The sequence below is a fragment of the Hipposideros armiger genome, unplaced genomic scaffold, assembly GCF_001890085.2.
Source record: "Hipposideros armiger isolate ML-2016 unplaced genomic scaffold, ASM189008v1 scaffold_128, whole genome shotgun sequence".
Classification (NCBI taxonomy): Eukaryota; Metazoa; Chordata; class Mammalia; order Chiroptera; family Hipposideridae; genus Hipposideros; species Hipposideros armiger.
Window position 1 is genome coordinate 1,422,118 of NW_017731478.1, and position 25,351 is coordinate 1,447,468.

A 25,351-nucleotide genomic window follows, 5' to 3' on the forward strand; every position below is an offset into this window, starting at 1 on the left:
AGAAAAGATGGACCCTCGATGGTACAAATAACAAATTGGAACCAAAACTCCTCTGAATTTGGTAACCTGTGATAAACTAAAGCATCTAATAACCCTTATTCACACAGTTGAGCCCCCCGGGCATTTTGCTCAGTCCCGTCCGGCACCAAGGACGCCTGTTCTTCATTGCTTTGCACATCTGGATAGCTACATATGTGCATTAAATTCATAGAGCACTTGATAACAATTTCCTACAAAAATAAAACACTTCATTTATTAAAAGTTTACAGAGAGGCACACAGGAGTACAAGAAATCACTGAAGTAAACATCTAGGGTCTTGTAAGAAGTCAGACGGTAGCTGAATTCCAAGCTTTGCGTATTCTGGTCCAGGGGTTGCTAAGAAACACAGCTAATATGGGCAAGACCAGCAGCAGGAAGGCCTTGGCAACACACTGAGCATGAGGCTCCCCTGCAAGACAAGGAGTCAAGTGAGCAATTGTCTTACTTCCCAACTTTTTCGGTAATTATTTAGGTAGAAATAAGCCAAAACAACAATAGTGATCATTTTTAAGTGGCAACATTATCAGTACACTTTTTTCTTTCTAAAACGTTTCAATCCATAACGTGATGATAACCATTCCAGAAATCTGCTGTACCCTACCTTGGTAATCCTGGGTCAATGGGTATAGAAGTTGCGGCCAACACACTTCATTTCTGTTACAGTCATACTCTGTAAAGTTGATCTGGAATCTAGAAAACATTGTAGAAGATTACAACAGCTGCAACAAAGCATGCTTTTGATGAGAAGCATCAAAAGCTGATAAAAGAAATAAACTTCTTACTTTCAAATATACATGTTTTTCTGTTTCCTAATAATGTCAGCCAGGTTGGCAACTGGATTACCTTGTCAGTGGACGGGGTAACTGTGCAGGTATTTTAATAAACTGGACTGATGCACTGAGAGGGAAAAGGTCGGTCTTATCCTCACAAGTCAGTCCACACTGAAACTGCCAGTTCACCGAGGAGAACCTGGGAGGAAGAGGTTATGCAGACAACGCATCAGAATTCATTTCTAGTCTATTAAGAACAGCAGGCAACTAATACGGCAGCAAAAGAAATCAGAATTCTCCTAACGAAGTTTCAGATTCTACTAGCGCTTTTTCCCCTTTTGTATTATGTAAATTTTCAAATATACACACAGGAAGAGGGAGTAGTGTAATGACCCCTCTGGACCTGTCAGTCAGTTACAGCAATTACCAGCATTTTGATAATAACAATAACAATAACAATAACAACAGGTAACCATTTTAGAGGGTTTTCCTTGTTCTAGGCACAGTGCTAAGGGGCTTTATATGTACACACCACGTAATTCTCAAAATAGTACTCTGAGGAGTGTTTGGAGGTGAACATCTGTTATTTCTGCCTACCCAGCATCCCTTCACCTTTCTTCTGGTAACTGCACCCCAGTTTTACCTTGAGGAACCACCCCTCCCATCTCTTAGTTGAGCAGACCAGAAGGAACCCACCCAAATGTAGGGGAGGGCTGATCACTGAGCCTAGCCAATCAGAGCTGTCTATTGCTCTGGCAACAGTGATTGGTTCAGGAAGGAGCACATGACTGAAACTGAACCAATAAAAGTCTGCCCAGATCATTTTTGTAAAAGATGGGCACCTTCTTTCCACTGGAGTTGCTAAATGGATATAAGCCTGAAATTGCTGATGTTTCACCTTTGTCTCCTCTTGAGGAGAAACTCCCCAAGTAGGAAGCCCATCCAAAGGGAAGAGGAACCAAGAGATGACGGAAAAAGACCCATGACCACATAGAACCATGAACCATGAACTAGCTGTATGTGCACTTTTCAGAACTTAAACCAACAAACTACCCTTTTACTTAAGTCAGTATAAAGTGGGACCCTGTCACTTAAAACTGACAGAGACCTGACACATAAGGTTTTATCACCATTTACAGGTGAGGAAACTTCAGCTCAGAAGAGATTAAGCAACTGTCAAGGTCACACAGCTCATAAGGGGGAGAGCCATGATTTGAGCCCACATGTCTGCTGACCCAATCTCTAACCAGGGGGCAATATTCCTGGTCACTATGCCAATTATATTCATGGATTTCAAAACACGCTTAGCACTAAGCAGCCCCTTATTCATCTTTGTACCCCCCTAAAATACCTCGCAGAATCCCTTACACATAGCTTTATAAATACTCATGAGTGAGAACAAGTTTCTATTACAAACACAGCTGATACACTTTCCATTTACACATACAATCATATTGCCAATAACTGCAATTTGCAAATAAACCATCTGATTCAAAATCAGCTTTTCCCTATTCTTTGGAGCTCCCTCAACTTTACGGACTCCCTCTAAAACGACACTCATCCAAGATGCGATCAGACCTTGTCTCCGTGCCAAGTATCTCCTGCTGAGGGATCCCTTCCACTGCGCCAGCATCCGAGATAAGGATGCGGATACTCAGCTGAGCAGGAATATCCAGGCAGGTGCCATTCACGCTGCTAACAGAAGAGTCTGCACCTGTATCAGGGCCGTCTGCACCTACAGAAATGCGAGGTGGTGCATTTTGGAAAGAATACTTCAATAACCATTTTCCTACAATGCCATGCTACTAGAAAAAAATGGGAACTATGATTAGATAGGAATCACATTAATGAGGCTTTTTAACCTCTAATGGGCTCTAGTTATGTGTCACCCCATAACCGTGTTACCCCTTGTGTTCGAAATGTTTCCTTGTACGTTAAGTCAGTCATTGTGACTTTAAAATCCCTGGCCCACATAATGAAACCATAAATCATGATCCAGTTCACAAGGTCCTCGCCGAAATCCAGAGTTTTAACAGAAATACCATGTAATTGCAGTAAAATGCCTTGAGAGTTTTTCTGTGCAGTCACTGTTGCAGTAGAAGCTGTAGAAGACATTTAAAAGCTATACTAACAATTAGTTAGTGTAGAGTACACAATTAAAAAGCAATTTCCTAATGTGTTGGTGGAGCAGTAACAAAAAGGAAGACAATGAAATTGACTAAGAAATTGATTTTCATTCATCTTGAAAAGTGGCACTGGGGGTGAGGGGGGAGGCAGCAAGGTGGGTGGCAAGTTCTAAGGCAACTCTGGGGGGAGTTCTTTGTTCCTTTGGGGGTTTTGAAGTTCGGTGACACTGTTATGGCATGCAACTTCCTCCTCCTCGATACACGTGTCCAACACCACACCTCTGTTTATTACCCAGGATGGGAGCAATTTTGACTTAGACAAGAAGTAGAATCTAAATGCTTCCACCTTGAAGGCAACAAAATGCCATCACCTCCAATTTGTTACCTAACCATCTTGGGCTCTCGGTCTTGAAATTTCCCGTACTTGTCACTTTTCCAGTGCTTTACTGACTCCTTCCCTCCATCCCTCTGTCACTCCACAGCCCATCCAGCTGGCCTAGATGGCAGAGCCCAGGCATTGACAAGCTCTAACCTCTGGATTCTGTTTGCAAATGAGAATCTAGCCCTGGGTCTAGTGACTTGAGCACAGGTGGCCACCAGGACCCTTCCCCAAGTCAGAGAGTGGTCGGGGGCACTTCCAGCCCACAGACATAACACATGATCCCTGGTCACCCACGGGAGAAGAGGAGAGGGGGTTGTAATGACCTGGACCCTAATCACAAGGGCTGGGGATTGCACGGGCACAGATCTAGATGGTTCTTTGTTAGAATTCCAACCTGCTGAGCTGAAGTGAGCGACCTCAGAGGGTATGGAAGTGTGACGGCTGTTCCCAGCCAGCCAGGCAGAGGCGAAGGGCACAGCGGCCTCCGCAGGGACAGGAGGGGACTTAGGAAAGCAGATACGGCACAGCCATTCAGCATTTCCTCGCCCCAAAAGGTAATTCTATTAACTAGAACAATGAAAGAAGCCTTCTTCCTGTTCAATGCATTTACACACTCGAGACTCCCCGAGCAATCGGAAAGACATTCCCTGACTCGCCAGCTGGGACAAGAGGAAGAGGCTGGAACCCTGGCTTTCAGTTCCAGCTCTGCCACAACAAGAGGTGAGCTCGGGCTTCTCCACTGATGACCTGAGTGAACTGGAGCTCGACGGCCAGATGGACATTTTGGAATCAGAGGTGAAATCCGGCCTGCGGTGGCAAGCTAAGTCAGGTTCACGTCTGCTCTGTGTGCCGTACGTGGCTCTCTCTTCATCCTTGAACCCAAATCCCTGCTGACTCAACACGGCCAATGCCTCTGATCAAAAGCACTGGACTGCCAAGTTTTTTTTAATCTGGCCTCGTTGATCCCTGCTATTACTAGGTCTGCTGTGCACCCTAATTCCTTTCTTTGTTAACAACTTCATTGATATATAATCCACATACCATACAATTCCCCCATTTAACGTGTATAATTCTGTAGTTTCTAGTACACTCACAGAGTTGTGCAACCATCCCCACAATCAATTTTAGAATATTTTCATTGCCCCAGAGAGAAACTCTGTACTCACTGGCAGTCACTCCTCGTTTCCTCCCAGCCGCCCCAGGCTTGGCAACCACTGGTCTGCTTTCTGTCTCTATAGATTTGCCTGTTCTGGACATTGCATACACATGGAATCAGATGGCATGTGCGCATTTGTGTCTGCTTCTTCCGCTTATGCGTCTATCACCTTATTTTCTTTTAAGTTAACAAAATTGCTTTTATAAATTACAAAGTCAGCTCTTAATTGCCCATATTTCTAGCAGTCAAAAGTAGTCATGCGAACTGAACCGCCCTGAAACCCTTCAAACCTCACTTACATTTCCTTTACAAAGACTGTTAGCTCGTAAAACCACTGGGCAATTTGAACTTCACGTGGGTTTCCTCTTAAGAACAAAAAAAGGCATCATGAACAAGAGGTCAAAATGTGAAGAGCCTCCTGCCTGGGGCGTTAACCCCTAAACAAATGCCAGTTGACCACCACTGCTGGCACTACGTCGTCATAGCAACCAGCTTACACAGGTCACACATGTGCAGCTGTGACTTACGTATTATTTCGATCCAGCCATCATGAAAATCATCGTAATCAGAGTTGCCTCTCATTGCAACATGAGTTGCTTGTATTAATGAGTCAAGTAGTCCAGCAGCTCTCTCCCTGCAAGAGAGTAAGGCATTTCTCAGCACATGGCCAGCAGATCTCATTCCAAAGGCCTTTTCAGAGGGTCTCCAGATTGTGCTTGCGAAGGGCTCAGTGAAAACCTGCCAGGGGATCTGGCATTAAAAACTGCCTGGGAGGAGTGACAGGTTAGCTCAGTTGGTTAGAACATGGTACTGATAACCAAGGTTGCCGGTTCGATTCCCACGTGGGCTACTGTGAGCTGTGCCCTTTAAGAAAAAAAAAAAAAAAAACACTGCCTGGGAGTCTTATTTCTCTCCGATGGCCTTCCCAGAATTACCTAAGCAGCTAGAAGAGGATGTGCAGAAGTAACCTTTTACTTTGAACTTAAAATGCTAGTAACTTACGTTGTACCATCTGGTTTATAGACTCCATGAGTGTCACAAAACTTGGGAGGTTGATAGATCACATATCAAGGTACAGGGATAAATGCATGGGCCAGAGGGATTCAAGAGTAAAAGGAATCTAAATATTTAGCTAGAATTTTAAGCCATAAAATTAAGTGGAGATTAAGAATTGCAACCTGGCATCCCTCGTTTCCAGTAATGCCCCTAGAGGATACAAATGTCATGAACTGCAGGGGTCAGACCCCGACTGTGGACTCAGGCCTCACACCCTGCAACCCAGAGCCACTGTGGAGAACTTATACCCACAGTTTTCTTCCTTTCTCAAGGTCTCCTCCATCTTTTCCCTGCTTCCCAATAAACTACATCACGCAGGATATGTTACACATGAAATGGGTGTGACAATGCATGCAATACAAAGCACAATGGGATACCACATCACACTTACTAGGATGGCTGTTATCAAAAGGGGGTCAAATAGGAAGTGTTGGCGAGGATGTGGAGAAACTGCAACCTCTTACGTGGCTGGTAGGAAGATAAAATCATACAGCCACTATGGGAAACAATAGCATGGTTCCTCAAAAAAATTAAACAGAATGCCTACATGACCTAGCAATTCTACTCCTGGGTATATGCCCCAAAGAACCGACAGCAGATGTTCAAACAAAAACTGGTCCATGAACGCTTAGAGCAGGAGGAAGCCACTGAAATGTTCATCGACAGATGAAGGGTAAACAGAATGTGGTCCATCCACACAAAGGAATATTATTCGGCCATAAAAAGGAGTGATGTGCTGACACACGCTGCAACATGGATGAACCTCAAAAGCATTATGCTGAGTGAAAGAAGCCATACCCCAAAGGGCAAATAGTGTGTGATCCCACTTATAGGAAATATGCAGGATAAGTACAACCACAGAGACAGAACACAGAATGGTCGTTGCCCACGGTTTGGGGAGGGAGGAACGGGGAGTGACTGCTGAAGGGTAAGGGTCTCCCGTCAGAGATGGAAACACTTTGGACCTAAACACAGGTGGTGGCTGTACAGCATCACAGCTGTACTAAACGCCACTGAACTGTTCACTTTTAAATGATTAGTTACATTATGTAAACTTAACCTCAATTTAAAAATAAAAAGAATGGATGTGCATATCCATAAAGACACTTCCCAAATGCCACCCAATTAAGTGGAAAGTTCCTTATACACCAGGTAACAGGGCTTAAGTCTTCTTTCAGTGTTAATGACACCAATGATAGCTGGCTCTGGCCCTCTTTATAGTTCTCTCAGCAATGCGTTCCAATGATCTGAACTTCAGCAGAGAAACGTGCACAAATATGAACGAAATGGCTTTCGTCCTAAGAAAGAAGTCTATTTTCCCTTATACTGATGTTTGAGTCAACTCTAAATTGTATTGGAAGTCTGCGTTTATACATTTTCACTATTGCTTTTACACAAGTGTTTCATTCAGACTCTAAGTTTTCATATTCACGTTGTCTTTTGTATTCATGCAGTGAATTATTTTAAGCAAATGACTCAAAACGTAAATCCATCAGTGAAACACTCACCTGAGCTGAGTACAGCTTTCATTCACCCCAACATCTAAAAGGCACCCCGAGAATGCATTTTCTCCGAATAGAATGGGTTTGAAAGTTGCCGTTGTACACAAACCCCTTCCAGCTGAACGATAAAAATATTATCCTCTTAATATTTTTGCTAACTACAAGTAAAGATTTACCTGAAAGTTTTCCTTCAAAAACAGAGAGAAAACAATAAGTCAAAATAAAGTTTCCACTTTTCCAGAGCTGAGGTCATTGTTACTCTAATCCTTTCAAGGCTGAACAAAGGCGCCTTTCTGTATCAGGCTACCTGGGATCAATGGTTTATTTTCAACATGAAATGTAATGCCTGCTGGCAGCTGTGCGTAATTACCACTGATGCAAAAGATTTTCCATAGTTGGGAACAAAGCTATTCTCATGTCCCCAGTTAGCACCATCTTGAGCTACAGGCAACAATGACAGGGGACTCTCAAGCCAACCCCATACTTACATCTCTCTAACTAATAACCGGTACTTCAGGTACAAACAATGTTAACATATTTTATGGGGAAAAAAAAAAGCTGTACAAGCATGAAAAACAACCACCACCACCCCAGCTAAATAAACCAACTAAACTTTAAAGTAATTGATTAGATTGAAAATATGGTCATATTTCCAGTTCTAGTTGACCGAAGAGATGATCGTATCACCAAAGCACATTACCTGGCTGCCAAAGGTGTAAAGTCGTAACATTCATTCTGTCGATGCCTAAAGCTCGAACAGGCTTGCCAAGCTGGTAACCTAGACAAGCCCAACAAATGAGAATCAGCATCTTTCCTTCGAAAGCTAACCCAACCTGAGGTGGCAAGCACCCCCTCATCAAATAATGCAAAAGAGGACTGACTACACAATGAAAGGAAATACACAGGCAAAGCTTTTCCAAAATAGCCTTGAGAAAAGGATATCCTCTTCATCTGTTTTGTTTTGCTTTAATAAAGACATCCCGGTGATTTTTAAAAGAAATTTTAAAAGTAGACTCTGAAAAGTAGAAAGCAGGTAAGAGTCCATCTTGGCTCTCCCACACTAGAGAACAAGGAGCTACTGAGCAGGCCAGTGAATGAATCCTTGCTGAATGATTGGTGTCACATTTATCACAGGAGCTTGTAAAGGAAACTCAAACCGAAGTGACCTTTCAATGGACCCGTTTTCTAGTAAATCAATTCAGTCCCAAGGTCTAGTTTAGGTCCTATTCCCAGCCATCTCCTATTAATCCAACTTACTGTTTCCAACTTTTCATTATGAAAATGTTCACATGTACAGAAAAACTGAAAGTAATACCACGAATACCAATTTAGCCACCACCTAAAATCAACAACTGTTAATATTTAGCCATATTCGTCTTATCTATATAAGCATCTCTCTCTCTCTCTCTCTCTCTCTCTCTATATATATATATATATATATATATATATATAAAATTTCTAAATGGTCCTGAGATATATATATATATATATATATATATATATATATATATATATNTATATATATATATATATATATATATATATATATATATATATACATGTATATTCACATACATATGTGTATATACATATATCAGGACCACTTGAAAATAAGTTGTAGACATCATGACATTTCACCTCTGAAAGCTCCATCACACATCTCCCCAGATTAAGAATATTCCCCTGCATAACCATGATCCCAATACCCATCAGGTGGTGATGTATTTGCACATAAATACAAAATGCACAACACGACAGAGAGCTCACAATCCCCTCAAAGTCTCTCCATGGATCCCAGGTTAGGAGCCTATCATCTGCCACCTATTCTGTCTTAAAAAGCTAATTTTACCAACACTTTAAATGTGTTCTCTCTTTTTCAAAAGACCAGGAGCTAAAGAGAAAGAAAGGCTTGCATTCACAGCAACTTGGTATTATCTATGATACTTTATGTAAAAAAAAATCAGGTTGTTAACAGAAAAAGAACAGTATCACAAAAGAAAAATAAAGAGGGGCCGGCCAAGTGGCACGATGGCTAAGAGCTGGCTTGGGATGCCAGAGGGCCCCGGTTCGGATCCCACATATGAAGGCCAGTGACACTGCCCTCCACAGCTAAGATGCTGAACAACAGCTCAACCTGGAGCTGGGCTGCCCCTGCTGCAGTGGGTTGCCATGGGCTACCGTGTGTAGCCAGCAGCCAGCAGCCAGTGGCCAGCAGCCACCATGAGCAGCCATCCACTGATCTGCCTCGCCCAGGAAGAGCGCAATGATAGTGCCAACTTGGGCCAGTGAAGCGACGTCCTCCGCAACTAGACTGAAGAACAAAACAACAGCAACTTGTCTGTTCCCCTTCCCCCAATTCCCCAGCGCTGTTCCCATCCCCCAATAAAAATCTTTAAAAAAAGAGAAATAAAGAGAAAGATCAGAGTCACAAACATAAAAGTGGAAAGTTACTTATAATCATCATTCTGAGGCAGGAGTGTTGAACTAAAATGTTTGTAAGATCAGTGATTGACATATATTACCTTACCTGGATTTCCAGATGTTTCCTTTTCATTACCACTGTTATAGCTTAAAAATTTTACTGTAAATCTCTGTGTCATGATTCCTAGAAATAAAACATAATAAAAATGTAATGTGTACCATTTCAGTAGGAAAAAAAATTATGCCCCATAGTGCTATTTTCTTTACCTTATAATTGCATTTTGACATGCAAAAAAAACCACAAAAAATTTTTTTATTAAATCACAAATACAAATAAGAAACAAGTCTAACTTAGTTTTATGTGTTATAATTAACAGAATCTTGAAGAAAGAAAAATAGTATTTTAAACTGAAAACAGCCTTGCTGCCCTCAACAAAGTTACCTTTCTGGTGGGCATTAATTTCTGCCCTGATAATTTTGACATTTATTTCACTGATTGTATTATTATTCCATCTGAAAATATAATGCTCTTCCACATTCACGTTTCTGGGGGCTGATCCATTACTTAAAAGCGTTTCTGCAAATAAAGGAATATTCTCGTAAGTTCAAGACCCTCTTCAGGCAGAGGGCTATTATTGGACTCACCCAGTTGGCGTTACCTGCCTTCTCCCTGTCATCACAATATCCTGAGTGAGGCCTGTCCCTCTCCTTTGATTTCTGTATCCCCCAGCACCTGGCGCACAGCTCCATACGGAGTACACACTTGGTAGAACGTTCGTTAAATTGAAAGACTACAGAATGTCAGCTCCTTAAGAACAAAGGCCTGCTGTCTAGTTCACTACTATATTGTAGCCACTCTACTAATATTTGATGAAATAATAAATAAATTTAAGAATTACAACGCATTGAAAAGTAGCACAAAGGGTATCCTTCATTAAAAAGTCCTGGTAATTTCAGCCAAATTCAGCCTAACTTATTTGGCTGCATCATAGTTGAAAGTTTAATTATCAGGAAATAAGGAAAGCAAAAAGTAAAAATGCTATGATTTTTTAACTATGCTGTACTTCTTGAAGTATCTGAAAAATATTGAAAGGTTCACAGACCCTGAGAACTGGAGGGACTCGGAGCCCACATAACTCAGGACTGTGAAGGAACTGGCTCAAGGTCTCTTAGCGACTCAGTGGCGAGGCAAGATGGAACAAGGACAAACAAAGGGCTACTGGGATAGCTTTCTCATTGCTGTGCACCTCCTCAGATTCTTCATAAAAACGCGTTTTACTCTAGGACGATGGATTGCTTGTAAGAAATGACATTTCTGTAGCAGTGGTATAAACGTGTAACATTCAAATACCTGAACTGGTGATGAATTTGTCTAGGTCAGCTGTTTCCTCATAGGTTACTTTGGGAGTAACGATGCCTAAAAAGACACATAAATTAACCTCCAGAGGACGACACGGCCTGACATGATCACATGTACTTACGCAAATGCAAGCTTATCAAGCAAATATGGTTAACTGCCAGCTACAAAACTCTCTCCCGCTCTCCAAACACCATCAAATGTGATTCACACTGTTCTCATGATAATTGAGAAGGAGAATCCAAAAATCTGGAGGGTCACTCGCATGTAAGAACAAATATGCTGTACACTGCTGGTGGGGGTATAAAAAGGTGTAGTCACTTTAGAAAATGGTTTGGTGGTTTCTCAAAAAGTTAAATTCCCACAGGACCCAGCGGCCCCACTGTGAGGTATAAATCCATGTGTGCGCACAGACCCTTGTCGTGAGTGTTCATAGCAGCACTGTCACAACAGCCAAAGGCTGGAAATGGCCCAAAGGTCCATCAAAGGATGAACAGATAACAAAATGCGGTGTATTCACACGATGGATGAGTCTCAAAAACTTGATGCCAAGTGGAAGAAGCCAGACACACAGGTCTCATCGTGTAGGATTCCAGAACAGGCACACCCACAGAGACAGAAAGCAGAGCGGTGGCTGCCAGGGGCTGGGGAAGGGGAGGAAGAGGGGTATTGCCTAACGGGTACGGGGTCTCCTTTTGGGGTGACGAGGTGACGGTTGCACAACACCGTGCATGTACGAGATGCCACTAAACTGTACACTTTACAGCGGTTAATTTTGTTCTGTGAGTTTTACCTCCGTTTTTAAAAAAGAACTCATATGCAATATACTGTCTTATAGAATGGAACTTTTTCCAAAGAGAACCCTTCCTCGATTGGTGGTTGAAATATTACTTTCAGTCGCTCCACAAGAAGTGATTTGCATTCTCATGACATCACACAGTTTATCTAAACACTCAGATCTGTGCTCTTTCTTCAAGACCCAGGTAACGTACCTCCCATAGCACCATTCTTTATCTTCGTGTTGAGAAGACCATCTGGTTCCTGGTAGATGTCCAAATCGGTAATGCACCGAACATCAAAATTCTGAAGGAATGCCACTGGGGCATTCTGCATACACTGCCCAACCAGGGACACCTGAGGGTTGGGGAGAGTCCAACAGATCAATGGCCTCTCTTCTGATCATAAAGTATAGTTAGAAGGGCTCTTTCTGCAGCCAGCTCCCAATGTGGGGTTAGTCTCAGCGATGGCTAGTTGACCCACTTTAGTAAAATAGAGAGTGAATTTGCTAGTCAAAGTCTGGAAGCCATTAGTTGAGGAATCACAGGAAGTATATTTCATGAAAACGAAAAAAAAATTCCCTGCTCTGTTCCATTTACTTTGCAGTAACACGATTATATTCAACTTCATTTTCCTCCCTCATTTCAATCAGGTTTTTGTTAAAACCATAAAAAAGAATTCATATGAATAGTATGGAGAAATGGTTTTTAGATTCCCATGTTTTGTTCCCGCAAATATTTTTTCCTCAGAATTTTGAACATAAAAAAGAAAAACAAAAAGGTTTCACATAAAACTCGATAGCCTTAAAATATTTTTCCAAATTCTGGAATATGATATTAGATATTTAGAGCTTACTAGAAATTGACTATGAAACTAACAGAAATGAAGAATGACAGTTACTTCAGTGGAAATTTATAGAACCTCTTTTGGTTTTATTTAGCAAGTTCACGCTGAGATTTAGCAAAGGCAGTGATTAATTTAAGAGTAACTATTAAGGTGATAGAAGGAGAACTAACTCTAGGTGGTGAATACACAATGCGATATATAGATGATGTATTACAGAACTGTACACCTGAAACCCATGTAACTTTGCTAACCATTGTCACCCCAATAAACTTTAATTAAAAAAGAAACAAATAAAAATAAATAAATAAAATTGTATTTCAAGATGACAAAAAAAAAAGAGTGACTATTAAAAAAAAAAATCTGGAGACCATAAATAGTTGAGTGCTGGAAAGTTCACAGAAAAGCAATAAGTAGTTTAGGTAAGAGTTTTAAGAGCAATATGAGTTAACAATAGGATGGGAAAAATAAGCAAAGGCTCTAGCATATTAACATTGAAATCGTTACCTGTGGAATAGTAAAATACGCCTTATCGACAGTCATAACTGGGTCTCCTTGTTTGTAACCAAAGTCTGAAAAATCTTTTGGCTCGGTGTGCAAATACACCTCAGAGGAAGCGTGCTGCCTCGAGGAACTGTAAACCAACCAGGAAGATTATCACTAAGACTTCCAGCTATTATCTGCTAAAAAACAATCGTTCCTTTACATTTTTTCTTTACTTTTTGAATTATAAAAATAATATTCGTACTAAACGCCACTGAATTGTGCACTTTGAAATGGTTAATGGTTACCCTTATGTTGCATGAATTTTACTTCAGTAATAATAAATGTGTAAAATTTCAACAATAAAGGTGAAAGACAAAAGGTTCAAGTCCCTCAGGAGCCCACCACTCTTTCCCCCAAGCCACAAGGTCACTATTAGCTGCTTTGGGTGTCAATCAATTTCTTTTCAGTGAGGCCCAATTCTTTTAAACAGTTAACACAAGGTAAACTTATTAACTGAAATCTGGAATTGAGTCTAGCATTGGATCACTGAAGCACAAAGCATCTGGAGAGGTCCTGAAAAACTGCGACCCCCATTCTAAGGGCCAACAGGGCATGTGGCCTCCTTGGCCCCAGGGAGCCAGCCAGCCCCTCTTGCAGGCAGCTTTGCAGACACTCACACAGAGCCGTGGTAGAAGTAACCGAGGAAGGGTGAGTTGGCGAGGGGGGACTGCACACACAGGAACGGAAACCAGTCTGGCACTCCGTGCGCCCTCTGAACAGAGCAGAGCTGATCAAAAGGAGGAGCGACATCTCCTCCAAAAACACCGGTGAAACAGGACTCTCTGAAGAGTTGTATTAAATCCGATGAGCATTCCTGGAAAGAAAATGTAAAAGGCACAGTGAGAAGACAAAGACTCCCCTTGTCACCGCCACCAGATCTGGCCAGTGGGATGAACACTATTTCTTTGAGGCCAGCAGGGCACCCCCCCGAGGAAGCGAGAAACAAGCTTCTTCTGGTCGAACAGTGCTTTGTGCCCACAGAAAGCAAATGGTGCTAGAATTTCTTTAGTCAATTCCCTCCAAGTCAGGAACAGCAAACCTTCAAGGGAGCCACATCTTTGCGGGGGACATAAGATGTGCGCACAAAAAATACAAAGGGAAGGGAAAGTAATATGGAATAGACCCCAAACGGGGACTAAAACAGAATAAACTTCCCTTTTCAGCTGGCATCACCATCCCAATCCCTGGCCCAGAGAAACCAGAGGGCATTCAGAGTTAGGGCAATAGACCCTATATCAGGAGAATCCTTAAGGTCCTTGCTGTATCATAACAGGAACTAATATCATCAAGAAGTTACTTTATTCATGCATTCATTGATTCATCCATATTCTTCCTTGTTTCACAAATGATTGAGTTAAAAGTTAAATATGCCCTGAATCCCTTGTTTATTAAAGATAGAAAAGAAAGTGATCTATTTTTAAAAATGAGAACAATTCACATTAAAAACTGACCCTGTATAAAGGGGTAAGTCAGACGACCAAATGACCAAACACAAAAGTACTTGGTGCTACATATGTGTACATACACCACATATAACAGACACAAAACGAAGTTAGAAACGGCACAGAAATGCAGTCTGGAAGAAAAGGAAGCGAATACCATTTTGACATTTCTACTGATATCTGAACAGACTTATGATATGTTTTATTTTTTAATTAAATATAATTGTTATCGTAAGTACAATTGTTAGTGTGAGAATGACAATATAAATGAAGACCCTTAACTTTCCTGTTTAGTAAAACCAACCATGACATAACTGTACTCATCCAAAAATGGGAGTGACTTGGGGCCCAGTAAGTGTGCTTCATTTTGCATCTCTCATTCCTCTTAAATCTAAAATAAGGATTAAAAATATGTATTTGACCTGGCATTAGGCAACGGCTTCTTAGACAGGACACCAAAAGCACAAGCAACAAAAGAAAAAAAATAAATAAACTGGCTTTCATCAAATTAAAGTATTTTGTGCTTCAAAGGATACCAACAAGAAAGCGTACAACCTCCATAACAGAAGGTTTTTTGCAAATCATACATCTGATAAGGGACTAGTATCCAGAATGTACCATGAACTCTTATAATTTAACAACAGAAAGACAACCCAATTAAAAAATGGGCAAAGGGTCTAAATAGACACTTCTTCAAAGAAGATATAAAAATGGCCAATGAGGACATGAAAAGATGTTCAACATCATTTGCCACTAGAGAAATACAAATTAAAATCACAACGAGGGCTGGCCGAGTGGCTCAGTTGGTTAAGAGTTTGCTTAAGAGCACGAGCTCTGAGCAACAGGGCCACCGGTTCGATTCCCACATGGGCCAGTGACACTGCGCCCGAGCTGAGCTGCTGCTGAGCTGCCAACCAGGATGGCTCAGCTGGTGAGAGTACGTGCTCCTAACAAGACTGCCTGTTTGATGGTGGGCTACACCCACCTGCAACTAAGACTGAACTCGGCACCTTGAGCTGAGCTGCCGCCCGGATGGCTCAGTGGATAGAGCATGCACTCTTAACAACAAGGTTACCAGTTCGACTCCCGCATGGGGGGGAAAAAAAAATCACAACGAAATACCACTTCACACCCACTAGGATGGCTACATTCAAAAACATTATCATAACGACTGTGGGTGAGGATATGGAAAATGACACCCTCATCGCTGCTGATGCGAATGTAAAATGGTGCTTTGGAACAGTCCCCCAAAGGGTTAAGCAGAATTCCTGTAACAGCGAGCATTCCACCCCTAGGTGATACACCCAAGAGAAATGGAAACACAGCCAAACAAAAACGTGTACACAAGTGTTCATAGCAGCATTGTTCACAATAGCTGAAAAGTGAAAACCACCCAAACATCCATCAACTGGTAAACGGGTAAGTACTATGGGGTCCATCCCTACAGTGGAATATTATTCGGCCATAGAATGGAATGAAGTACTGACACTTCATAAGATGGATGACCCTTGAAAACATGATGCCGAGGGAAAGACGCCAGTCACCAAGGTCACATCCGGTAGGATTCCATTTATACGCAACGTCCACAACAGGCAAAGCCATAGAGACAGGAAGCAGACTCACAGTGGCCTAGGGACAAGGGGTGGGAGTGGGGGAGACTACAAATGGGCACAAGGTTTCTTCTTGGGGTGATGGGAATGTTTTTAAATTAGATTGTCGTGATGGTTGTACAATTCCATACATTTTCTAAAAATTGTTGAAGGGATGTATTCTCTTTGCTTTTGTTTCCTTAAAGGCTTCTAAATATTAAAACCATCCTCTCAGTATAACCATGACAATCATGACTTTACCCAAAGAGACACATTTTTTTCTTCCATAAACTGGACTGATAATACTAAATAAGAAAATACTCAATTTGCAAACAATTTGCAACATGAAATGACAATCTCAGTTTTGAAAGATCATCCACTAAAAAGCTGTTAATGGGGAGCCATCGGTGCCCTTCACATGCTGTCAGGCACCCTAACTTTTGTCCCCCGTAATTGGAAAGAGCGTTCGTACCTGGTCACAGCAGCAGCGAACATCGCAGGCCCCGGCTGTTAAATTACAAGGACACGGACCAAGGGGCTGATACACCTGGTTAGGAATAACCGTCACGTTCTCTGAAAAGTACAACAGAGAAGTTCAGCTATGAAACCCTCTGACAAAGCGCTGCCACATTTGACGTTCAAAAGGAAACAGAATCACTGTTTTACAAACCACCATTCCCACGTACTCCACAAGGAAGGGGTCCCTGAAATGAGCTATGCATCAGATGCATCCGAGGCCGGTACCTACCACTCCACCAAATGCCCAAAGAGCAGAAAATGTGCTAGCTTTGTTTTTCTTCTTGAAAATGTGCTAGTTTTAACAAACCGAAGAGTCACAGTTGATCCGAAGATAATCGAGGGGCTAAAATGGACACGTTAGGGTAAATGCAATGTATGGATATTATTTCTCAACACACCAAACAATCTGTTTCATAACACAGGCTGATTGTAAGCATTTACTCCTTCAATTCATTACCTCTTTCGGCACAGAAAACCGAAGCCATGGTGAAATTTCGGACGGCTTATCTGGAACCCATCCGACCACGAGGCCATATTTAATTATGCCACATGGATATCACCCTGCAAATCCAAATCTACACATCCTGACTCTGGTTCATGGGTGGGGGAAATTAACAATTTTCACACTGAGTAGAAAAGGAATATATTACATGTCAGCCTCCTAACACCGAACCCAGAGCTGATGTTTCTATTTTCTCTGCAGTCATTTACCAGATAAAAGTTTCAGTTCACTGAGTTTTACTTTTGTCCTAGGGTTAGGTACATGGTGGAAAACTGTGTAGTGATTATATGTTTAAACTCTACGTAACAGTTAACTCCAATGCCATGACAGCTGAAGCATTTAAAGAACTAATTATGTCTTCTATATTATAATATAGTAGAACCCTACTACATCCATTGTTTCAGGAATGAGAAGAAGGTCCGAGTAACAGGCCACGTCACAGGGTAAGGGTCTGATGTTCAGTATAATCAAACCCACGTGACATAAGCAAGTCATTTCAGAAGAGGGTTTTACTATGTGCTATATAGATAGACATTTGTGTCTATCTATATGTCTTCTATGTCGTTTGCTAGCTTCTCTGATCCTAAGCATACCACATACCTCCTGTCTGGCCTTCCATCTTTTTTCTTGTTCTGATTCTGTCTGACTGGGTGCAAATCCTTTCATACCTTCATGGGGTAAGAGCGGACATCTCGTAATTACAAAGATTCTAATTTTCCTAAGTTTGGCTATTTGTACAAATACTGCCTAAATACAGTCGAGCATATTTTTTAAGAGGAAAAAAGTCACTGCTTTGAAGGGTATAGCTACTGTAGTTTTTCAAAAGCATCTACTGAATATGATATTTTGGTTTGTTTTGAAGTTCAAGCATTCGAAAAAAAAATTTTTTATAAAACACTTTTAAACCTTTAAATAGGTAATAGAGTCACATAATTCAAAAAAAATCAAAAGGATATAAAAAGGTATCCAGCAAAAGTCCTCCCTTCCTGGTCCCACCTCACCCCCGAATCTGGTAGCACACTGTTAGCTTCTCAGAGAGCCTTCCAGAATTTCTTTATGTAAATGCAAATATATATTCTTATTCCATGCTCTATGACCCATCTGCACTTGCTGCTTTTCATACTTAGCAAAACAAATCAGAGATCTTTCCACACAAGTACCCTGAGGGCAGTGTATCTCATCCTCCTAAACTTCCAAAACCACAGGGAGGACCAGTTAGGGGATGTGAGAAGAGAAGTGACAGGAGTCTCAAAGCGACAGGCCTTTGCTTCTAAAGAGGGACACTTCTCCCTTCATCCTAAGTGGCCATGAAGGCAAGAGGTGCTAGACAGCGAACATGTTGGTGGCACCTAGCAAAGTGGGTGGACCCATCCACATCAGCACGCCTTTTGTTCTTAGAACACTGCCATTATGTGAAAGGGAGAATACTACAGAATCATTTTCTCGTGTCCAGAGATCTGTGTGCACAGTGATGTTTGCTGTAAACACCAGCTACCATACCAAAAGCTGGAAATGACTTACATTCGGTCACTAAGGGACAATGGTATATCCACGCGATGGAATACTATGCAGCTTAGCTATTAAAAGAATGAGGCAAACCTAGATTTATTCATATAGAACAATCTCTCAGTTATACTTATTTATTTATCATTTATTGATTAATTAAGTTATATTATTTTAAGAGGTATAGAATAGTGAATTGTGTGTTATTATTATATATTTTTTAGAAGAAGGGAATACATGCTTCTATAAACATAAGTTAACAGGGTGCCTCTGAGAAAGGGAACTGGTGGTCAAAAGCTTTCCCCAAAAATCTACTGTTTTCTATAAACTGATTCATGCGTGTTTCCCTTTTTTTTTTTCCCTTATCTTTTTGGGTTTTGTTTTATGATGGAGTCATAAGAATCAATACGCAGAAACAAACTTCACCTTTTCCCAGAAAGGATTTAAGGCAGCTTAAATATACAAAATGTAGAGCAAGATAAAATAAATCTTAAGTAAAACAGTACAAAGTGAAAACTTTCAAAATAAGGAAACTAAACAAAGGGAAAATAAGTTTACGAAGTCAAAATGGACTCAAGAGTAAAGTTAAGTACACACATTACATGACACACAATGGGAAGCAAACAGATAAGGTTTGGCGTGAATGTTTTGATAATCAGACTTCACTTGCCTGATGCATTATGGGCCAGAGAAGAATTGGCATAAATTTCCACCTGGATGAGCAGATGTGTTAAACAGGATGAATTGTGAGATGCTGATACCAGAAGAGTTTGGACAATGCATGGGGACTCTGGGAAGGAGTCTGTCCCATTAGAGGAACACCGCTGCTGACCCTTCTTCAACCTCACTGTCACTTCCAACACATCCTGAAAGAAAAATACTGCTTTTAGAGTGACTCAAAACAGCATCCATAGGGCCGGCCAAGTAATGCGTTGTTTAGGAGCTGGCTTGGGACGCCAGCTCTGAGCAGCAGGGCCCCGGTTCAGATCCCACATGAGGGCCAGTGACACTGCGCCCTCTACAGCTAAGATGGTGATCAACAGCTCGACCTGGAGCTGGGATGCCGCAGTCACCAGCGACGGTATAGGCCAAAGCCCCGCTGCAGTGGGCTGCCATAAGCTACAGTGTGTGGCCAGCAGCCAGCGTGAGCAGCCGGCAGCTGATGTGACCTGCCAAGAGCTGCCATGAGAGGCCGTCCAGAGGCCGGCAACCGATCTGCCTCGCCCGGGAAGAGCACAGTGATAATACCAACATGGGCCAGTGAAGCAACATCCTCCACAACTAGACTGAAGAACAAAAGGACAGCAACTTGTCTGTTCCCCTTCCCCCTATTCCCCAAAGCTGTTCCCCTCCCCCAACTCCCCAATAAAATCTTAAAAAAAAAAAAAAGCATCTATAATTATAAGAGCACATCATGGAAAACAGTAACATCACACATCAGCCTCAGTTCGTCTGACAAAAGGAGGATTTTATACAAAGATGACAGAATTTTGTTTAATTCCACCCATAAACCTAGGACAATGTGGAACCCCTGATTCCTAACCTTCAGTTTAACATAAAAGCGAGCAACTTTCGGATACTCAGAGAAAGCTAAAGTGGTCTGAAAACTAACTCAGTTTGTCTAGCACCTTTTTGGTTTCTTTATCATCCTACCAGCAGAAGATTAAATATACATAAAGTCATTAAAAACCATCCCCAGTTTCTGGGGTGCAAGCAATGTCTGTCTTTATTATCCTCTATAAACTCTGGAGTTGATGCCTTGCACATAATAGGAACTCAATAAAAGTTATTCAATGGAAGATCTTTAATCTCTCCAGCCTTGAGTGTCCTTATATGTAAGTTCAGGGTTAGGTGAGATCAGTGGTTTCTGAAGCTGTTTTGAGTCACAAACCCATTTGATAATCTGATGAAAGTTGGTGACCCTCTCATCAGAAAAATGCACATACACACATAATTTCACACGTAATTTCAGAGGGTTCACAGGACCCTTGAAATTTGTCCAAGGATCTCTGCCCCAAGGTAAGAACCTCTGGGCTGGATGGGTGTCTACTAGTTCTGAGCCTTGAGACAGCTACAGCTCGTCTAGGAAAGACAGCACTAAATATGAGCCTCCACAGATGCTACCGAGAAGGTTTTTTACCTCTGGCCTTACCACACTGGGGGTCACCGTCAAACTCCAGTCTCCTATCTCGTTCAGCATGCCACAAGTGGGAACTGGCAATAATCCTAAAAGAGATGAGAATGCAAAGCAGTATTGTCCAGCAGCTAAAGGGTACACTCTAGGATTGGGCCCTTTACAAGCTCTGTGACCTTGGACAAGTGACAACCTCTCTGAACGTCAGTGTCTTTGTCTTCTGGGATTAAAAGATATTACTGTTCTTATTCAGAAAATGAGGCATTGCATATAATGCACAGAGGGAGCTCAGTGAATGCCAGCCATTATGATTTCAAGCTTTCTTTTATGGAACCTGTCTGTTGGTCCTCTTCGGTCCACAGCAGCCCCCCCATCCCGACTTTGAAGTGGACAGCAGCTGGGGACGCAGGGGTGACAGCTCGCCAGGTGACTTGGGCGGCCCAACCCCACCCTCCCCACTGGTAGGGCTGGACTCTTTACCTGCCTCATCCTGCAACAGGGCCAGGGACACGGTCACATCCTCGGTGCCTCCGATTAAGGATGCGCTGACCTCAGGGCTGGACATGCGGATGAAAGGAGGGATGAAAGCTAGGCGGGAAGGAAGGAGACGGGGAGGAGTTAATAGTTGCAGAGTCCCTGCCTAAGAGGTGGGTGTTTGCTTTGGCGCTGATTCCGGAGCTACCGGAGGAATCTAGGCCTGGCCCCTTAAACACCTGGTTCCCTCAGCCCGGCCCCGCAGGCCCCTGCCCCGCTGTACACACCCAGGTCCCCCCACAGTGGCTTCAGGACGCCATGCAGGAGGAGAACCCCCAAGAGCCGAGGGGCTGGCGGCGGCAAGCCCATGCCTGAAGCCTCGCCGGGCCCGCGCTACAGAACCGCGCGGGTCTTAGAAGCCGGAATGCGCTCAGGCCGCAAACGGAGCGCCCCACTGCCCGGCAGCCGCCATCTTATCAAGCGAACTCCGGGAGCTATAGCAACCACCAATCGGCCGCCGGCCTGGAGTGGCGCGCCGTGATTGGACCATCTGGAGAGAGCGCCGGCCCCGTCCACAGGCCTTGCGCTCTTTTTGCTCCATCGTCATCTGAACGATAACGAAAAAGTAGGACTCCGCGTGCAATTTAAAAACTGGAGTTCCCCCACCCCAGTAAATCCTATCACACTGCAAGAGCGAGCCTACACGCACTGGATTCCAAACAAGCGCCTTAAGAAACCTGGTTTTTATGGGACTTGGGGGAGGAACAAAAAGGGGGTGAGGCTCCAACTGCTGTAATTGTTGTTGAATTGTTTTTATTATTCTCCCAGTTTTTTTAAGGTTTTGTTTCCTTTTCTGTTGTTTTACCACAGAGCTCTCAGCACTGCGAAAGCAGATCGGACCAAAGAACACACAAAAGGTTTTGCCCAGCATTAGGGCAGATGCAAAAGGATCAGAATTCTGCCTAGAAAAACGTAAGTTTTTCTTACGTTAGTAGCCTCAAAGCATCTCAAGTGTTATTACGGTTAGGTGACTAAGAGTGCAAGCTCTGAGGTCAGACTGCCTGGCGTGGGATTTCGCCCTCCTTCCACGCTAAATGACCTTAGGCGAGTCACCTAACCTAAGTTTGAGATTCTTCATCTGTCAAAAGATTAACAATCCCTTCCCAAAGAGGATTGGGTGAGAATTAAATGAGGTAACTTATCTAATGAGACCAATGCCTGGCATGTAGTAAGCACTCAATAAAGGGTCACTCATTTTGTTGGCTATCAGAGGGGTGGTGTACTAGGTAGCTAAGAGAATCCATGTATGGTTCAGCACTACGCCTGACCAACAACAGCAAACGGTAAATAAATGTTTCCCGTTATTACTCTTTATGTTCAGTTTGTTTTTTTTCAGTTATATATTAATCAGCAAATTTAACATTCTGAGCATTATCTTTTTCTAAAAGTCTCTTACAAAACTGAAAATTGCTGTTGTAACACTCACATTAAACACTGCAAAATGCTTAGATCTCGTGATGTCTGGAATAAAGCCCAAGGAGACCTTGACTAAGAGGAAGGTTGTCAAATGACTTAAGTATTTGTTATTTACTAGCCATTTCTTAACAAGAAAGGGACCATTTACAGTGAGGGAAACTGGCATGTTGAGTTATTTTTAAACCTGAGGTCAAAATGCTTTTACATTTAGGTCATTTTAAATGTCCTATAAATCCTTAATTTCACTGAGTTCTACTTTTTTTATACCTTTACATTCTTACTATGTTGTCATACATTTTAAATAGACATCATTAGTACCACGGTTACCTGTATTGGCAAATCGCTTGTCAGACTCAAAAGAAAAACATGTTTTCTTAGGGCAATTGAAAACCATCCTTTCATTTACCATATAGCACGTTGATATCCTGTCAAAACTTGCAGGTGTAACATCCTGCTATAGTAAAAAAAAAAAAAAATGCACCAAATATTAACAGTGATCTACAATCCTCCCAACTCTGTGTGGGCAGTGGGGCAACAATGAAAGTAGATTTTTTATTTTTTTCCTCCTATTTCTGTAGTTTTTTTCTTCAGAAAGCATGTATTTATTTTCTGTTATAATCAGAAAAAGAAGTACTTATTAAAAGTATGCTCTCCTTTCTTGCTTTTAGTTGTCTGAAGCTATTTAGCCAGTAGTGAAATGAACTATGGAATTCTAGTGTATTAGTCATAAGGAAGTTTCAAAATTAAAAAAAGAGAAAATAATGCAAACAAATATGAAAATTTAAATGATTTTATTATAAAAATTGATATAAAATAAACCATAAACAAGAGTTAAAAAATAAAACTTAAACAGAACTAAGACAGTAGATAAAACATTTCAGATGAAAAATAACAAAAACCTTACCAGCTTGCTTGAAGTTATTTCTTTTAGATATATGCTTTGTTTCCTAGATTTAAAATAGTGATTTCTGGGCCAGCCAAATGGCTTGTTGGTTAAGAGTTGGCTTGGGAGCGCGAGCTCTGAGCAGCAGGGCCCCAGTTCGGATCCCACATGAGGGCCAGTGACACTGGGCCCTCTACAGTTATGATGGTGAACAAGAGTTCGACCTGGACCTGGGCTGCTGGGAGTTGCCAGCGAAACCTAGGTTGCAGCCCCTGCTGCAGTGGGCTGCCATAAGCTACCGTGAGCAGCTGGCGGCGTGAGCTGCTGTGAGCAGCCGTCCAATGTCTGGCGAGCGACTGCCTCACCCGGGAAGAGCGCAATGATACCAACATGGGCCAGTGAAGCGATGTCCTCCACAACTGGAATGAAGAACAAAACGACAGCAACTTGTCTGTTTCCTCCCCCAATTCCCCAATAAAATCTTTAAAAGCAAACAAAAAATAATGATTTCCACTACACTTAATTAGCCTGTGAAATATTAAATATTATTTTAAAAAGACAGATTCTGAAACTCAAGGATTCACAAATACTTGCCGAGAGATCACCAAAATCTTTGTGTACTTGTTAACAAAATCATAATTCCAGAATAGAAAATCTACCCAAAATCATCTAACCAAACACCAAGTCACTTAAATGAGACTAAGTTTCTGAGATGGAGTAAAGAGAAAATTTAAATCTTATTGCCACACAAGCTTGGATACACAATTTGTCAATATACTTTTAAAAACAAACCAAACCAGCCACCATTCCTGGAGACTCTTCCTACACTATGCTGAAATTTAAAAGGACTTTGAATAACTTCAAGCTACACAGAAATATAAGATTTTTATTGTTGAAATTACAAATAACTTTTCTTTTGAATTTACAGAAGCTTTCAGTGTTAAGTCCAAAGCTTCTAGAGAATGTGCTCCAATATTAATGCTTTTTTTTTTCTTTTCCTCTATTAAAAAGGAAAGAATTCTATCTGCGGACAACAATCAATTACAAAGCATCCATTCTCCCCAAGAAGTTCCCCCCAGAACCCACATGTTGACTCACAAATGAGCTCTTCACGCAACTGTTTTTTGTTTGTTTTCTTTTTTTTTTTCATTTATTTTATTTTATTTTTCAATGAACTGTTTTTGAAACAAAAGTTACTGCCAGACTATTGCACTCACTCTCCTTACTCATTTAAAATCAGGTTTTGGAGGGCCGGCCGAGTGGTGCGATGGTTAAGAGCTGGCTTGGGACGCCAGAGGGCCCCGGTTTGGATCCCACACATGAGGGCCAGTGACACTGCCCTCTACAGCTAAGCAACATCCTCCACAACTAGACTAAAGAACAAAAGGACAGCAACTTGTCTGTTCCCCTTCCCCCAATTCCCCAATAAAAATCTTTTAAAAATAAAATAAAATCAGGTTTTGGAGTGATTCTGTAACAAACTATTATTATTATTATTTGGATATCTTTGTCCAAATATGTACTGACATCACACAAAACCATTAATAACTGCTAGTATCTGAACCTAATCTTTAGACAAGAAGGAACTCACATGACTACTGTCGAAGTTAACAGTTGATTCAAGTAAGGTGTTCCCTCTTGATTAACACCATTACTCCATAAATAGTCACTTTTCTGTGTTCAAATATCACATGTCCTACATTTCACAGTAAGAACCTAGACTTGGGCAATAGGTTCTAACGCCTAGAATCAGTCAGGACAGACTGACTTTGACAAACGATCCTCCCATCAAATAAAAACAGTATCACAAATGTGTGCTATCTCCCTCTTTTCCGGACCAAAATCAGTCAGAA

At 41.7% G+C, this 25,351-nt stretch overlaps 1 protein-coding gene across 2 annotated transcripts; it reads right to left on the reverse strand.

Annotated features, from left to right (window-relative positions):
* Positions 1–226: 226 nt before the first annotated feature.
* Positions 227–23,407, reverse strand: TCTN2 (tectonic family member 2). Of its 2 annotated transcripts, none has more exons than XM_019649025.1 (18): positions 21,427–23,407; positions 21,146–21,253; positions 20,684–20,757; positions 19,202–19,397; positions 16,480–16,580; positions 13,594–13,790; positions 12,938–13,064; positions 11,803–11,944; positions 10,805–10,870; positions 9,896–10,030; positions 9,560–9,637; positions 7,733–7,810; positions 7,039–7,150; positions 5,002–5,108; positions 2,389–2,545; positions 884–1,009; positions 642–730; positions 227–449 (listed from the first exon to the last, which is right to left on the reverse strand). In XM_019649025.1, exons 1-18 carry the CDS (start codon positions 21,506–21,508, stop codon positions 328–330), a joined length of 2,097 nt encoding a protein of 698 aa, XP_019504570.1. In that variant the 5' UTR covers positions 21,509–23,407; the 3' UTR covers positions 227–327. The 2 variants fall into 2 exon arrangements, with proteins under 2 accessions (XP_019504570.1, XP_019504569.1); XM_019649024.1 differs by having other exon boundaries at positions 20,672–20,757.
* Between the last annotated feature and the right edge of the window lie 1,944 nt (positions 23,408–25,351).

What these genes read in the sequence shown, in the direction of transcription:
- TCTN2 (XM_019649024.1), bottom strand. Translation starts at nt 21,508, where the DNA reads ATGGGCTTGCCGCCGCCAGCCCCTCGGCTCTTGGGGGTTCTCCTCCTG. An exon ending in CGTATTTTACTATTCCACAG is followed by an intron (nt 11,945 to 12,937) that starts GTAACGATTTCA and finishes CCCAACCCTCAG; the next exon opens with GTGTCCCTGGTTGGGCAGTG. An exon ending in TGGCTGGATCGAAATAATAC is followed by an intron (nt 2,546 to 5,001) that starts GTAAGTCACAGC and finishes GCATTTCTGTAG; the next exon opens with GTGCAGACGGCCCTGATACA.